This window comes from Abramis brama (assembly GCF_963993115.1).
Source record: "Abramis brama genome assembly, chromosome: 15".
NCBI lineage: Eukaryota > Metazoa > Chordata > Actinopteri > Cypriniformes > Leuciscidae > Abramis > Abramis brama.
Window position 1 is genome coordinate 11869005 of NC_139977.1, and position 12788 is coordinate 11881792.

The 12788-nt window shown below is 38.1% G+C and overlaps 1 protein-coding gene across 1 annotated transcript in view; it reads right to left on the reverse strand.

The window, feature by feature from the left end:
- chm (CHM Rab escort protein) overlaps positions 1 to 12788 on the reverse strand; it is a 64946-nt gene that overhangs the window by 22125 nt on the left and 30033 nt on the right. The window contains exon 9 of the mRNA XM_084136543.1: positions 4887 to 4964. Coding sequence (XP_083992669.1) covers positions 4887 to 4964 — 78 coding nt within the window. The remainder of the gene's footprint in view (positions 1 to 4886; positions 4965 to 12788) is intronic.

Here is a 12788-nt window from a genome sequence, read left to right on the forward strand (position 1 = left end):
TTTTTTATCACTTAAGTTGTAATCAGGCTACTTGTCCGGTCAGGCAAGTAAAATTCTCTTTCACTTGCCCCTTCAAAATATCCACTTGTCCCGGACAAGCAGACAAACTTAAATGTCAAGCCCTGTCAACATTACATTAAGCAATTTTCATTCCTGTTTGAACATTAAACAATTTTGGTACTTTGTCGGTTCGTCACATGATTTCACAATGTAAAATCTGGGTCCTGAAGAAAAACCAGTTGTGAACCAGTGGCCTAGGGCACAAGTTTGACCTATCCTCCTTTAATCTCTGCAAGCGAGAAGGAAAAAGAGCGAGTGAGAGAGAAAAAGGTGGAACAGAGGAGAATCTGTTGGCTTGTTATGTCAAGAGTTATAAATGTGCTTTATAGGGCTCATTATCCAAACTAATGGGCTGGGGGTGACATCCTTGAAATGGACTTTCACAACACAATAAAGGGGCAAGAGAGCGTCTCCCTCCCCTGACGAAAAGTCAGGCCTCGGAATAATCCTCCCCCAATGCCTAGATTGACTGCAGGACAGATCTGTTTATGTAAATGAAGATTTATTTACTCGGAGGAACTAGCAGAGGGAGCGGAGGGTTTCCAATCAATCGTCAGCCAATGGGCTGAGGGAAAGCATTATGGGATACATTTCACAAACCTAACACACCTGAGGGCAACCGTAGCAGGATGCTCTTGCTCACAGGAAGCATATATATATGTATGAAGAGTTCAGATGCAAAAGCCTCTAAGTGCCATCTGAAATTTTCTTCTAGAATGATAATTTTTATCAAGCTTGTATATTTCAGTTCAGTAATTTCACTTAAATGGCAATGAAAATTACCTATTAATTGTCATTTAAGTGAAATTACTGAACTTAAATATACGAGCTTTATAAAAATGATCATTCTAGAAGAAAATTTCAGATGGCACTTAGAGGCTTTTGCATCTGAACTCTTCATATATATTAAATAAAATATACAGTATATATGTTTTTTTTTTTGTCTTTACAAAAATCTGAATCAAAACAAATGCATTTTAACTAAATATAAACTTATTTTATGCATATAAAATTATGCATTTTATTTGTTGCTAAAAATAAAATGTATTATTTATTTATGGTGGGGTCAGTGAAAATGTTGGCAGTGCAAGTAAAAATCTGAACTATTCCAACCGTGGGCAAGCAGAAAAAAAATCTTTATCGTCGAGTCCTGGATTGGATTTTGATTAACAAAAATAAAATAAATTAGGCGTTATTTTCAAAAAGGTTTCTTCAATTTGTTTTTCTCCTCAATGCTCACTATGTAAAGAGTTTTCTATACAAGTGCATAAGTTTCTTCTGTCAGTGTGCATAAAACACTGAACAGTGCTAATGATTCCGTTTCACTTGCAACCAAGGCCAGTGTCGGCTTTGTAGATCATCATAAGAGTTCATAAATCGCCTTCATAAACCACGTCAGTGGCCTCTGAACCAATCAGCGTGATAACCTTGCACCCAACGATGCATGCGTTCAAACTCATTTGAATTTGATATACTTCTCTGCAAATGTGGTTTTGTGTAGGCTAAACAGATCATATGCTGAATGACACCATGACGGATATTACAAGCAAGAAGATTATTTGTCTTGGTAAATATTGCATAAAATAGTACACTATGAATTTCCCTCTCTAAATTGTATTGAATTATATATTTTGCACTACTGTTGAATAAATGAGCCTCAACCAATGTATTTCAATGTACAAATTGTCTTTGACACTTGTATATATGACAAATAAATAAACTAAACTAAAGCTAGGGTCTTCTGAGTGTTTTTTCACTTACCAAGCTTAAGGAGCGCTACCTTTGTTTCTATAACAAGATTTTGTCAATTGGCCAGACTCTCTTAGATCGGCCAAACTCATTGTTAAACCTTGCTGTAATTTGCGTAAATACGTAGTTTGTTCTCTTGATTCGGAAGCAGCTTCCTGTGAGCAAGAGCGTCCTGCTACGGTTGCCCTCAGTTGGGTTAAGTTTGTAAAGCTTGAAGAGATAGTTCACTCAAAAATGAAAATTCTGTCATCATTTACTCACCCTCATGTTGTTCCAAATCTGTATGAGTTTCTTTCTTCTGTTGAACACAAAAGAAAATATTTTGAAGAATGTTGACGGTAGCCATTAACTTCCATATAACTTTTTCCCTACTATGGAAGTCAATGGGTGCATCAACTGTTTGATTACCAACATTCTTCAAAATATCTTCTTTTGTGTTCAACCTTTTTGGGTGAACTATCCCGTTAAGGAGAGCTACCTATGTCTCTATTTCCAGGTTTACAATCCATTGACATTTTTTTAAAGCAAACTGTAGAATAATCACATAAAGTGCTGGATGGAAACACCAAGATGTCATTGAAAATGTCCAAAATTTACATAAATATGGTGGATATCATATTTATTTGTTTAGAAGATGTGCATAAATGCGACTAATCACAACAATAGTGCTGCTTGTCTTAGCAGGCACCTCCAAAAAAGGGATCTTATCACCAGTTGAGTTCTGTTGACGTGTGAAATGAATTTGGACAAACTAATTCAGACAAGTGATTGAGTTGCCTGTCGTGGCGTTGACGAACCAGACAGTGCTGGACCGTCTTCCGCATGGAGTGGCAGGTGGGATTTGAGGGTCTGTAGTCCTCTGCTGCATTATTAATCTGGCTCTACCCTTTTCAACTTTATGTCTGTAATAAGAGCAGACATAGGGCGGTAATTTATGATGCCAGGGAAATTAAAATCATTGTTCAGCCTGCCAGACACCTTACCAGCTTTTTTTTTTTCACCTTCATGAAACTTTTTCCATAGATGATGTATGGCGCTAACCTCCAGCGCAGGGCTGACTCCACATGTGGCGCCACTAGAGGAGGGCATGGATGGTGCGCTAGATGCTTTATAGACTGAGCTCAGGGTCTGACGGACACCTCGGTTTGGAGCTCTGCCAGCTCCCAAGCCAAAATCCTGACCGGCCCAGGTCAGGTGAGTCTGGCTTCAATCCCAAATTTGGATGAAAGAATTCGCCTTGAAACTTCGCAGTGCTCCAGTTATATGGGGACATTGGTGGCCATCACGAAGAACTTGCAGTAAATTATCAATTAAGGTCATCTTGGTTGTTTTTCGTATGCTACGTTAAGTTGAGGAACACCTCCTGCTGGGCCGCTCAAGTAGAACTGACGTTTGGGATGGCTGACCGCATCCAGGGACAGACGTCACATATCAAAACTAAACTGACCTCCGTCAAATGGCCTACTAAAAGGAGCGAATAAACAACCTGAAAGATTTGTTGGGAGAACAAATTGTAAAAGTTATCCGCTTGGTTAAAGAATAAATATTTTCACACAGGTCAGGTAGGGCTACCTGATTTGCTGAAAGGTAGATGTTGGAAAGCAGTTGCTAGTCATAGAAGAACTGACACATACAACAGTTGCTGGTCAAGACGTTTCTTTTTCTGCAGTCAGCTACTTTTTGCATTGCAGCCGAGCAAAAACCACCTCTTAAAATATTATTTATTATTTTTCAAAAGTTGGTCGGGTTTACAAAATGGCTAACATTACACATTTCCCAACTAGATTTCATTCTAATACACAAGCTTTTCATTTGATTCAATTCTGTTTTCGATTTGATTCGATTCATTTTGACTAGGTTTGATTACATTTCTATTCAATTCTGATTCAACTGAGCATATTTCAGTTATAATGCTGTAAATTATGCATTCTAGCTAGTTATATTATGAAAATATTATAGGTTTAATATTATTTATAATATATAATTAATAATAGATTTTAATTATATTTTATAAAACATTCATTGCATTTATTTATATTTTAATTTGTATGTACTGTTATTATAACAATGTTCATAAATTGTAATGCACTGGTTGCACTGTATGTTTTTGAAAAAAAAAGACAACTATATTGTCAGCTGGTGTGGACGCTAATATAGTTATCATTATAGTTGTCGTTCCTGGTGTGAATGGGCCTTTAATCAGAAAATCGAAAAAAAAAATTAACCCATTCCTAGTCTGGAGGATCTGCCCATCTACTAGTTTACGAGCAATATATGATTTTATGATAAACGACAGGGAAATGCATCTAATTTGAGCGCTGCTGCACCGGCAAGGTACGCAATAGCCTTAACACTAGTAAGCTACTGCTATCACACGTGTAAGTTTCGCGAGCTACATCCAGAGGAATCCAAGCCCCCTGGGTCATTCACCAGCAAGATGAAAGAAACTCAATATAAATCGCCAAAGAGAGGGCCAAAGAATGAGAGAGGAATAAAGAGAGCGGGGAAAAAACCCAGATCTAACCTAGTTTATGACAACAATCCACCTTTGAAACTCATTAAAGGCCTTTCTGGTGGGGCCTGACGCACATTATCAGCACAGATTAATCAAGGGAGACGGGAGATGAACTCTCATTTTTTAAGAGGCAGCAACAGAGGGCTTTTTTGTCTTCAGATGAAAATCAATTAGTGGAGGTAAGGCCACGAGGAAAAAGCGGCATCACTCATCGCCGGCCCAAGTGGCAGAGTCTGTGATTTGTCTTCCGAGCTCGGCTGCTTAAGGGGGGCTGGTACCGCTGTCTCCCTGAAAATTAATTTCATATCTATATTCCAAATACACACCCTCCCCCTCCCCCCCCATTCACTCATGTGCGCCATCTCTTGGCCTTGTTTTTGAGTACCCCGTACACAAATGGGCTCTGATCAGCCTTGGGATACTGGAGTGGTGTGAATCAACCGGAGGAGGAAGTTAATCTACTTATCTAATTGAATGTCTGAGTGTTATGAGTTGAAAGTTGTTGTTTTTCATCTAAATGTGTGTTGTCAAAGTGCAAGAACAGAATCAGTGAACTACTTACTTGTTGGATCCCTTGTCCACAACCAGGCACTGCACTGAGTGTCGAAGACAATAAATTCCTCCAAATACAGCACACATTCTGCAAGGAGAGAAAAAAAGTAACACTTTACATACGTTTGCGTTTATTTATGTGACATCCAATCTGAATGGAACTGCTAAACACCCGTAATTACAGCTGATGGCATGACATTAAAAAGGGCTGATCACACCTTGTCCACACAGAAAGGACAAAATCCAATGCATTTGACAAGGCAAAAATGTCACCAAGATCTTAAAATGTGTTACCTTTACAAGTAAGGCTTTCTTGAGATTTTGTGGTGATAACATATAGCAGCTTAATTAAACTATAAACGACAAAGTGATTCAAATATTGTTAAAAAGCCTGGAGACAAACTCTCTAGACAGAGAGAAACACAAAAAAGATGAACGGACAGACAGACAGAAGCTGAGATAAAGTAGCCAACATACTTTGTGTGATTGCACATAGTAACTATTTATACACTGGTGTCCAGTGTCCTTTATTGGGACAGTGTCCACAGTGTCCAGTGTCTTATTGCCATTTCTGCAGTTTTACGAAGGCAACAAGCCATTAGAAGCTGATAGTTAGTGACACTTTACATGATTACACCCTTAACCATAGAAAATGACTATATCACACACTGGGTTATTTAATTAAAATAAATAAAGAAACAAATAAAGATGATTTATTTATTTAAGAATAAATGCAGAAGAAAAATAAGATTTTAATTTTTTTTTTTTTTTTTTTTTTAAAGAAGTCTCTAATTCTCACCAAGGCTGTATTTATTTGATCAAGAACGCTGTAAAACATTCGGTAAAAGTATTGTCAAATATTATTACAATTATATTTTTATTTTGTTTTAAAATAAAAAAAATGATGGCAAGGAAAAATGTTCAGGATTATTACTCCAGTCTTCAGTGTCACATGATCCTCCAGAAATCATTCTAATATGCTGAAATTAGAAAATACATTTTAAAAACAGTTGTGCTGCTTAAAAATGTTGTGGTAACCATGATACATTTTGTTTTTCAGGATGCTTTGATGAATAGAAAGTTCAAAACGATAGAAATGTAACATTGTTAATGCCTTTACTTTCATTTTTGATCAATTTAATGTTTCCTTGTTGAATAAAAGTATTTTTAAAAGCGTGTGTGTGTACATAAGTATTTGATCCCCAAGCAAAACATGACTTAGTACTTGTTGCTTCTGTTAGCAAGCACAGAGGGGAGATGTTTCTTGTAGCTGGGGCCAGTTGCATAAACATTGCCATTATGTTAAGACTGTGTCTTAAGAACTAGTATGATCAACTAGAAGTTAGTTAGGGGTAATCAGTCTTACTGTTCGGTGTCAAATTAGACCAATCTATGTTTTTATGTTACTGACTTCAAAAAGTTATTAACAGTTTTAAAGAATAAAATTGGATGACTAACTTGTAAGATTTGTCTTAACAGTTTATGCAACTGGCCACTGGTCACCAGGTTTGCACACATCTCAGGAGGGATTTTGGTCCACTCCTCTTTACAGATACTCTCAAAATCCTTATGGTTTCTTGGCTGTCGCTTGGCAAATCGAAGTTTCAACTCCCTCCGCAGATTTTCTATAGGATTAAAGACTGGAGCTGGCTAGGCCACTTCAAAACCTAAATGTGCTTCTTCTTGAGCCACTTCTTTGTTGCCTTGGCGGTATGTTTTGGGTCATTGTCATGCTGGAAGACCCATCCACGACCCATCTTCAAGTGTTCTGGCTGAGAGAAGGAAGTTCTCGTCCAAGATTGTACGGTACATGGCCCCGTCCATCGGCCACTCGATGTGGTGAATTTGTCCTATCCCCTTAGCAGAGAAACAGCCCCAAAGCATAATGTTTCCACCTCCAAACACAGCGAGTTGAGTTGATGCCAAAGAGCTCAATTTTGGTCTCATCTGACCACAGCACTTTCTCCCAAGCCATCTCAGAACCATTTAGATGTTCATTGGCAAACTTCAGACGGGCCTGTACTTGTGACTTCTTGAGCGGTGGGACCTTGCGGGCGCTGCAGGATTTCAGTCCATTGCGGCGTAGTGTGTTACCAATGGTTTGCTTGGTGACAGTCGTGCGAACTGCCTTGAGATCATTAACAAGCTCCTCCCGTGTGGTTCTGGCCCTCACCTTTTTCATTATCATTCTTACCCCATGAGGTGAGATCCTGCATGGAGCTCCAGTCTTTTGTCCAGACTTCAATTTCCGAATAATTGCACCAAGAGTTGTCTCCTCCTCACCAAGCTTCTTGCAGCCCATTCCAGCCTTGTGCAGTTCTACAGTCTTGTCCCTGATGTCCTTTGTCAACTCTTGTCCACTAACATTAGGACATTAGGAGTACTTTCTTAAAGTGACAGGACTAATCTGTGTTCCACATGGGCACATAACCAATCTATGAGAGGCAGAATTATTGCTGGTTGTAGGGGATCAAATACTTATTTCACTCGATCAAATGCTAATCAATTTATAACCTTTATATAATGTGTTTTTTTTCTGGATTTTCTGTCTCTATCCGTTAAAATAAACCAACCATAAAAATGATAGACCCTTCATTTCTTTGTAAGTGGGAAAACGTACAAAATCAGCAGGGGATCAAATAAATATTTTCCCCACTATATGTATTATTAAAATAAAAAAATAAAAAAATTAAAATTAAAAATTAAAATTAAATTAAAATTATACACACGTGTCTGTGTGTGTGTGTTAAGGGATATAAATTGTGTATATATACACATACACAACCAGTCAAAAGTTTTGGATCGGTAAGATTTATAATATTTTTAAAAGAAGTCACTTCTGCTCACCAAGGTTGCATTTATTTGATTAAAACTACAAAAAACAAAAACAAAACAAAAAACAGTAATATTGTTAAATATTATGACAATTTAAAACAACTTTTCTATATTAATATATTTTAAAATGTAATTTCTAAATGTAATTTAAAAATGTAAAGATTCCTGTGATTACTCCAGTCTTCAGTGTCACATGATCCTTCAGAAATCATTCTAATATGCTGATGTGATGCTCAAAAAACATTCATTATTATTATCAATGTTGAAAATTGTGTGCAATTTTTTTCCAGGATTCTTCGATTAATAGAAAGTTCAAAAGAACAGCATTTTTTTTAATACAATGTTTTGTAACATTATAAATCTCTTTACTGTAACTTTTGATCAATTTAATTCATCCTAATAGATTCAAAACTTTTGACTGCTAGTTCATATATATATATATATATATATATATATATATATATATATATATATATATATATATATATATATATATATATATATACACACACACACACACACACACACACACATACACAGACAGTATATAAACAGGACACAGTATATAAATATTCACTGAAAGAAATCCATCCGCCACCATGAAGTAACATGTAACATGAAGGGCATAGGTTGGATATTAGGTCACATAAATATGTCTGAAGACAAAGATGGAGAGATGGAAAAGGACACTTTCCTTTTCACTCAGAGCTTAAACAAGGAAGGAAAAAAAAACTTCTGCCCTTGTCTGCCCCGATTAATATAGAGACATGGCATCTTAATAAAGTGCAAAGATAAAAAAAAAAAAAGAGGCTAAATCTGCCAGCAATCATCTGGGCCCATCTCCTGTCCTCCACAGAACCCCATAGAGGCAGCAGGGAAGCCCTTTGATGTCATTAACCCTAACTGACAGACGTTTAAGCTGATATTACTCTAATTAACTGCCCGCTGTCGGCCGCAATGATGCAGTCGGGTGGAGAGCGTGGGCACTGCCATTCCCTCTCCAGGCCCCAGCACTCGCCCTGGCGACATCACTCGCCATCACAGCTAAATTAACAGTTGTGAAAATCCAGTACCCCCACAAGCCCCTGCTCTTTATAGCCTCTAAATGGCATTTCAGTTCCTATCAAGACGGGAATCAGGGGACGTGATTTTTTAATACGGTAGCAAAACAATGGAGGCCATTAATAGCCCGACGCCATGACAGCGCGCTCACCGATGATTTATGAGTTTGTGTATAATTTGATTATGCTATTAATTCCACTGATTACAGCTGCAGCGAGTGTGGAGAAGGTCACATCCAAAATAAATCTTCGACAACTCCCTCTTTCTCGTCACCTAACACCCCCCCCCCCCACCCCCTTTACCCCACCGACATCACCACAAAACAACTGCCTCCAACTAGTTATTTCTGTAATTAAAAAGTAATGTAACAAGAAGCACAAACAAGCTTCGGGCTCTAATGGCAACATCACGGCAGAGCTTCAAATAAATTGAACGGAGGCCCGTTAGGACGGAAGCTTTTTTCATGCCGCAGGAAATGCAATGGTATGATATCCTAGCGTTTTCAGAGATAACAGGTTGAGATAGCTATAGGCTGCAATCCATAACGAATTTCACTTTGCAAGCTATGATGTTCTACTTTGTGTTATTTATATTGATCTAGAAAAGGGATATTAAGGTACATTAAAAAGGGACATTCTTAAAAGCTATTTGGTGCTAGTCTTTCTTTTGCCCACATTACTGCTATATTTATTTGATTAAAAATAAAAAATACAGTAAAAACAGTAATATTGTAAAATATTATTACAGCATAAAATAACTGTTTTTTATTTATTTTCAATTGTAATTTATTCCTGTGATTGCAAAGATGAACTGTCAGCATCATTACTCCAGTCTTCAGTGTCACATGATCCTTCAGAGATGATTTGATTTTTCAAGATTGACAAATGATTTTGTTTTTTCAAGATTCTTAGATGAATAGAAAGTTCAAAAGAACAGAATTTATTTGAAATACAAATCTTTTCTAACATTATTAATGTCTTTACTGTCACTTTTGATCAATTTAATGATCAACCAATAGAAGTATTAATTTCTTTAAAAACAACTTTTGATCCCAAATCACAGAAGTGACATCGACGTCCGGGTTAGCAGTAGCATAAGCCATCAGGCAAGTGTTATTTAAATAAACTCCTGATGTACTTACAAACTTTCCAATGCCTCGTTTTATGAGTACAGAACCTATTTGTACTACTGTAGAAGTTTGGTACCATTCTGGGCATTATTAGTGGGGTAATTTACGAGATACACCCTTGGATCCATTAGCGCCTGCACTAAGCCATTCGGCTTATATCTCTAAATAAGCTCTAACTTTAATAATGTTCGACCAAGGGAAAAAAGGCTTCTGGGCGGGTGTTTGGCTCGAGGTCATGGTGCAAAGGACCCTAGGTTGATTTTACTCCGAACCATCCTTTTAATTTCTTTAAAAACAACTGTTGATCGATAGTGTAACTAAGTAACAAATGATAAATGATAAACTAAATATAAATTAAGAAATAAAAATAAAGAGTTAATAAAGGTTGTACTCTTATTATTAATGAACTTAACCCAACTTTTATGCATAAATGCACACAGCAACTCAATCCATCATGCACTCAAAGTGAAAGCTCTCTTCAAGAGATAGTGGGTTAATTAAAGGGTTAATACGCCTTTCCATTTAAATTAGTACTAGACATCTTAATCTTAAAATAGGCAGTAACAATTAGACATTCCATCTTGATAATCTTAAAGTTACAAAACAAAATGGCCTTTTGACAATTTTTGTTTGTTTGATGAGAAGAAGAAAAAAAAAAAATCACTCTCTTTAAACAAAAGAGCAAAACATTCTGCACAATCTCCCAGCAGATAGTCAATAATGGGCCGGAATTGAAGCCATTAATCTAAAAAATCTTGAATGCATCCCTAGTGACCTGTTAGATCTCAGTCTATTAAACAAAGGCAAGAAAAGCTTGACTCGCTTGATTAAAGCAACACAAACACAACAACAAAAAAAAAAACCTGATGCCACATTTGGACGTCCTTCCTCCTCCTCCTCAAAAGCCAAACCAGGTTTGGGGAAAACATCTGAGCGCCCATGGGAAGCCCCCGAAAAAAAAAAGAAAAAAAAGAGAGAGCGTTTTATTAGCGTTCTGTGTGCGTCGACAATAAATCCCCTTGCCTTGCAGGAGATGCTAAACAAACAAAATTACCACAAGCAGCAAAGACCACTTACCTGTCAGGTTCATTGCCGGCAAATTCGCTTGTAATCTAGGGTGCTGGAAGCCGAGTGGGGGGCTAATGGTTGGCCAATAATTAAAAGAAAACAAAGCGCCATGCTGGCTGGCAGGCCTTTCTCTGCGAAAATTAAATCCTGTTTGGATCTGAATAAATTAAATGTTTATTGCTCCCCGAGAACACACGGTAAAGGGGGAGGAAAAACGAATGACAGAGAGGAAACGCGGCGTGTGAGGGAATGCTTGGAAGACAATCATCGCCTCTAATTAATGCATTTCCCCGTCCTCTCAATCTGTTTCTGTTTGACTGTTGTCTGATTGGAGCGCTGTGATCGCAGGTGCAAATCATAACCTGTCACGGCCAAATGTGTTTACCGGGCTTGAATGGATCACGCCGGCTCCAAAAAACATCCCAGCGACGGAGACGGAGGAACCGGAACGGGGGTGCAGAAGACGGAGGATGGCAGTCAGAGTGCCAAAGGTTATTTAGAAATTAAAAAGTCTCCGCTGTCAAAACTTGAGGGATAATGCGGGGCGAGGACGGTAAAGCATTTCATCACTATATTAGCGGAGCTGCTCGCTGATCTGTGAATAACTGAGAGAGTGAGCATTATTGAGTTTGCACCTCCATCTATCCATCTATCACCTGCAAGCAGGTATCAGTGTGATGAATGAACCCGCCTTCCCTCGCTTGTTCTCTCCGTCTGACTTTTGTCTCTCAATCCCTCGCCTTTTGTCCCCTCTGATGTCCATCTCTTTCCATTTCTCCACAAGTTTTTGAACTCTTTTTTCCCTTCTGTCATCTCTCTATATGTGCTTCATTTCTCTAGTGGACTCACCTGTCTGCTGTGACATTCTACAGAACTCACATTTGCACATTGTGCAGACTTCAAAGTTAGATTTTAAAGTTGGTTATTTTCTAAATGCATGTCATAGGCCCTGTTTGCACCTGATAACAAGATGCATTTTAGTCAATCGGATCACAAGTAGACATTCCTGTTTACAACTGGTGTTTTAATCCGTCTCTTTTGTCCAGTTTCAACCACTTCTGTCCTGATTTCTATGAGGGGAGGGTTCATGTATGAGCATTTTCAGATCTTCCGATCTAATGGATGAAAAAAGCTCACACAATTTACATATGAATGTGAAAGGAGACAGAAAAACATACGGAGAGCATCAGCTTTCGTTTCTGCTCTGAAAGCCGCAAGACCACACAGAACGCAGTGAGTGCGTGTTAGAAATCATGATTGGTGAGAGAACATTGTGCTTGGTACATTTTTCGTCTTCAAACCAAACTTGGGTCTCCATCTGACAAAGTTTAAATCCCGTCTGGCTAACGCACTTCCCATGATGTTTACGCATCAGGTCAGTAGGCGGAGAGTAGCCGGTCTTTTGTGGCTGTTTGAATGTTGAATGTGTTTTCGATTCCCTCTGGAAGTGGTCGAAAGTGGACAAGCTCAAAACGTTTTAGACCCCATTTACACCTGTGTTTAGCGTCGTCCACTTGTGATCCGATTGACCAAAACGCATCTTAATACCAGGTGTAAACAGGGCCATAGATCTTATTGTGAACACTTCACACATGAATATTCCATTAAAGGTCCCGTATTATGCCCCTTTTCACAAGATGTAAAATAAGTCTCTGATGTCCCCAGAGTGTGTATGTGAAGTTTCAGCTCAAAATACCCAACAGATCATTTTTTACAGCATGTTTAAATTGTCATTTTTTGGGGCACAGAAAAACGCGCTGTTTTAGTGTGTGCCCTTTAAATGCAAATAAGCTGCTGCTGGACGACCCAGGGGGCGGA